At 33.6% G+C, this 4,452-nt stretch overlaps 1 protein-coding gene across 1 annotated transcript; it reads left to right on the top strand.

Annotated features, from left to right (window-relative positions):
- Positions 1-1,970: 1,970 nt before the first annotated feature.
- Positions 1,971-3,906, top strand: LOC137827927 (caffeoylshikimate esterase-like). The gene has a single exon (XM_068634304.1). The coding sequence runs from the start codon at positions 2,816-2,818 to the stop codon at positions 3,791-3,793; it is 978 nt and encodes a 325-aa protein (XP_068490405.1). The 5' UTR covers positions 1,971-2,815; the 3' UTR covers positions 3,794-3,906.
- Positions 3,907-4,452: the final 546 nt, after the last annotated feature.

Below are 4,452 nucleotides of genomic sequence, written 5' to 3'. Positions count from 1 at the left end.
ACTAAATTTGTGGTTGAATGTGAGTTGCGAGAAGCTTATAAATTTCGCGAGTAAAACTCCTTTAAGTTAGTTTCTCTGATTTCTAGTTGAGTATTACTTAATTTTAAAACAGGGTCAAACATAGTGAAGAAAGTAAAGTTGGTGTCATAACATGGAATGGTTTCTTTTGAGGCAGAGAAAAGGGGATGTGACCCTTGCTTGTGTTTAGAAGAACTTTTCTAGAGTGAAAATAATTGTTTTGGAAGACAAAAACACAAGAACTGAAAACTGGAAATAACACCCAACTCAACTCATCAGCTTGGAGGAATGAGGGAATTGAAGGAGGAAGGTTAACTAAGATTTCAAGATACAGAGTTTGCATGATCGAAAAAGAAATTTCATGTTCATTTTTATTTCTTTTTTCCTGTTAGCTATGTTTCCTAAATGACGTGAGAGAAATTAAACAGTCCATAGAATAAGAGTGCTCTATATCTTATTTGTATTATTTCTAAATTTTAAAAATGAGTTCTTACTCAAGAAAAAATAGTTTTAGTGATATGAATATTTACCGCTAAAATTTATAAATATGTCATTATTAATATCTTGTGATAATAATTACATTGTTATTAGTGTTTTTATCACTGTGATAATAATTTTAAATGTTACTAAAACTAAATTCTATTGTGACAATAATACTTATCACTAATAATTTAATGTAATAGTGACAATAATAAAATATTACAAGTATATAAGACAATAGTGATAAATTAATTGTGACTATATTTTTTTATAATAGTTGTAATAACAAGTTATTACAAATGTATAAAGCAATAAAGATAAATTAATTGTCAGTATTATTATTATTATTTTTAATTTTTATAAAAAAATTTCATGTTAGACATCATTTTGCTATTTGACATCTCAGCTAGGTTGACACCTCAAGTAACAACCATCATTTGTCACATGAAAAAAAAATTATTAAAAAAAAAAATACAAAAATATGGGAGGATTAAACCAAAACTCGTATGTGAACAAAAATGATAATAGGTAGACTATACCTATTAATAAAGAATTCTAAGAACAGACTAGATTGAAGCCTATTATACCAATGAAAGGATTCTCTATGAATAAATCCTAAATCATTAGAATTAGTTGTCAGTATTATTAATTTATAATTAATAATTAATATCATTTTAATGTCAATTTTTATGTGCTAATTATTTATTAATTTATTTTAATTATTAATTATTATTAATTGATTTTAATTATTAATTATTAATTATTAATAATTTATTAATTGATTTTAATTTATAACATATTATTATTAACACAAATTTCATAGTAATTCTAAAGTGGTATAGGGGAAATAATAAAGTTACAACTTTACCTCATTAAAGTCATGAGTTCAAATAAAGTAGAACAATTATTTTTTCCTACTAATATAAATATATCTAATTGAAATTTTGTTTTATTAAATATATAAAAATAAATTTATGACATATTTTAACAAACTAATAAATAATAAATAATTGTTAATTTATAAATATTTACTAAATGTTTTACTAACTATATTCTTATTTAAAGAAAAATAATTTTATTATATAATTTTTTAGTAATTATTTATAATATCTATTCTTAATTTTTTAAATATATTTATTGTGATATTTTTTTTTAGTTTTGTTACTATTATAGATAAATATTAATGAAAAAAAAATAGTTACAAATAATATATTATTAGTGAGAAGAAAAACAATAATTATAAATAATATATTAACAGTGAGAAATTTTATAGTCAGCAGGAGTGACCATTGATCCGCATAACCATTGATCAAATTTCTGAAGGTAAGTGGTAGTTACAAAGAGGATTCACATCCATGTGTTTGTATGTACAAGTCCCATATTGTGCAGGATATTTAAAAAAATAATGTTAATAAATCTTTAGATCAAATCATTAAAATGTCTAGCTGGGTTCCGTAAGCTTGTGACCCAAGTGGACATCAAAGTAAGGGAACATATCTATGAGGCTTTATTGGGTATTGGGCTTGGGCTGTGGCTTGCGCAATCCAAGTTGGACTGTTTCTTCCTGCACCTTCATACCTTCTTTTCTTACCTCTATAAGTTTTCAAATTTCCAAAAATGCCCCTTTATAATATTCCGGATTACATAATTCGTAAACCATTTTTCAGATGCATGATTATTCTCCGGATTACATAATTCGAAAGTCTTATTTAACTTCTGAATTATGTAATCCAGAAGTTTTTTTTCAAATGAGTTTCCGAATTACATAATTCAAGTTCATACTTGGACCCATATGACTTTTGCGTAGGCCAAGATCCCTCTGTTGTCCAATTTTCTCTTTACCTATGTCTTACTCATTTTATAAAAATAGCCCTACCATATAAGCAACCCGACCTTATAAGCCATTTGTATTCTAAGACAAGGAGCTGAGGATTGTCGAAAAATCATTTTGGTTTTAAAAATAATGGGAGTATAGGTAACACCCTAGGAGTAAATGACATTGGCCAACTACTTTCCTCATCCTTATTAACTGCAACTCATAAATCTCAACATCCACCTCTCACATCAATTTAATCTTGAAGGGTATATGGGCTCTACTTCTACCTGCTCCTTCCTCATCCTTTAGACAATAACAAATTCATTCTTAAAAAACTATAAAAAAATTAACAAGTTAAATTTTATAGAATTGAAATGCATAATAAATATGACAAGATAAATACTGGTAAGAATAGCACAAGTGTTAGAAAGAAACCACAATCTAACTCTGCTCTACAGTTCCACACTCTTTGGGGCGCACACACTGCGCATTTTAGCCAGAATGGTGCACCCAATAGCGGAGGCCAATGAGGAAAGCCCCTTCGGAACGCTAACGCCTGACGACTTCTACGCGCGCCACTCAGTGAATCACGCTTCCGAGTTCATCACCAATCCCAGGGGTCTCAAGCTCTTCACTCAGTGGTGGCTCCCACTCCCTCCCACCACTATAGTCGGAACCCTCGCCGTCGTACACGGATTCACCGGCGAATCCAGCTGGCTCATCCAGCTCACCGCCGTCCACTTTGCAAAGGCCGGCTTTGCCACCTGCGCAATCGACCACCAGGGTCACGGCTTCTCCGATGGCCTTATCGCTCACATCCCCGACATTAACCCCGTCGTCGACGACTGCATCTCCTTCTTCGAGAGCTTCCGTTCTCGCTTCGATCCCTCACTCCCTTCGTTCCTCTACTCCGAATCCCTCGGTGGCGCCATCGCGCTCTTAATCACGCTCCGCCGCGGCAAAAAGCCGTGGAACGGCGTCATCCTCAACGGCGCCATGTGCGGGATCAGCGCCAAATTCAAACCACCGTGGCCACTCGAACACTTCCTCTCCATCGCCGCAGCGGTGATACCAACGTGGCGCGTGGTCCCCACGCGTGGCTCCATCCCCGATGTGTCGTTCAAGGTTGAGTGGAAGCGGAAGCTCGCGCTGGCGAGTCCGCGGAGGACGGTGGCGCGTCCGCGCGCTGCCACGGCGCAGGAGCTGATGCGGATTTGCCGGGAGCTGCAGGAGAGGTACGAGGAGGTGGAGGTGCCGCTCCTGGTGGCTCATGGCGGCGACGATGTAGTGTGCGACCCCGCGTGCGTGGAGGAGTTGTACGCACGCGCTGCGAGTAAGGATAAGACGCTGAAGATATATCCGGGAATGTGGCACCAGATGATTGGGGAACCTGAAGAGAACGTGGAGCTGGTTTTTGGGGATATGTTGGAGTGGCTTAGTTCACGCGCTCAACGCGCCACCGTGCACGGTTCCGCTTAAGTGGTACAGTAGTTTTTTTATTATAAAATAATATAGTAAGATAATAATGTTGGTTAGGTCTGTTGGAGATAAGATATTATTATTCTTGAAAAAAATTGTATGGTTTCACTCTATCACCAACTTTTTTTCTTTTCTTCAGTTAAATATCAAAATAGAGTTTTCCTAAGAAAAGAAAGAAGGTTGCGATTTAATTTCAAATTATTTAAGAATTTTAATGTTTTACCTTAAAATTTGGTCTATAGGTACAGTATATATAATACTTATTCAGTATACTATGCCTGAGTGGTTGAATTTAACACGACTAATCCAATTTAATTTCAATTTGATATTTTAAAATTTATAGAGTCAAAGAACTTAATTTATTTTAAATTTTAGTTTTAAATAAATAACATAAATATATTTGTGTGGGATCGATAGATTTCCAAAGTTAAATTTAAACTTAAATCCAAAATTCACGTACCGGATTTAAATTATGGATTTAAGTTTTTTTAAATGAAAATAACATATTCTGAAAACGGTTATAACAAAAATATATGATGTTATGGATATCCGTCCTTACAGACCACCAAAAGCATGACTCACCCAATTTCCCTTTTTTAGTTGTTTAAACAAAATGGAATTATTTCAACTTTCAATTTGTAATAAGTTAGCATTTGAAA

Source organism: Phaseolus vulgaris, chromosome 7 (assembly GCF_000499845.2).
Source record: "Phaseolus vulgaris cultivar G19833 chromosome 7, P. vulgaris v2.0, whole genome shotgun sequence".
NCBI classification, from domain to species: domain Eukaryota; kingdom Viridiplantae; phylum Streptophyta; class Magnoliopsida; order Fabales; family Fabaceae; genus Phaseolus; species Phaseolus vulgaris.
The sequence above is the reverse complement of the archived record's forward strand: the minus strand, read 5'-3'. Positions and strand labels throughout refer to the sequence as shown.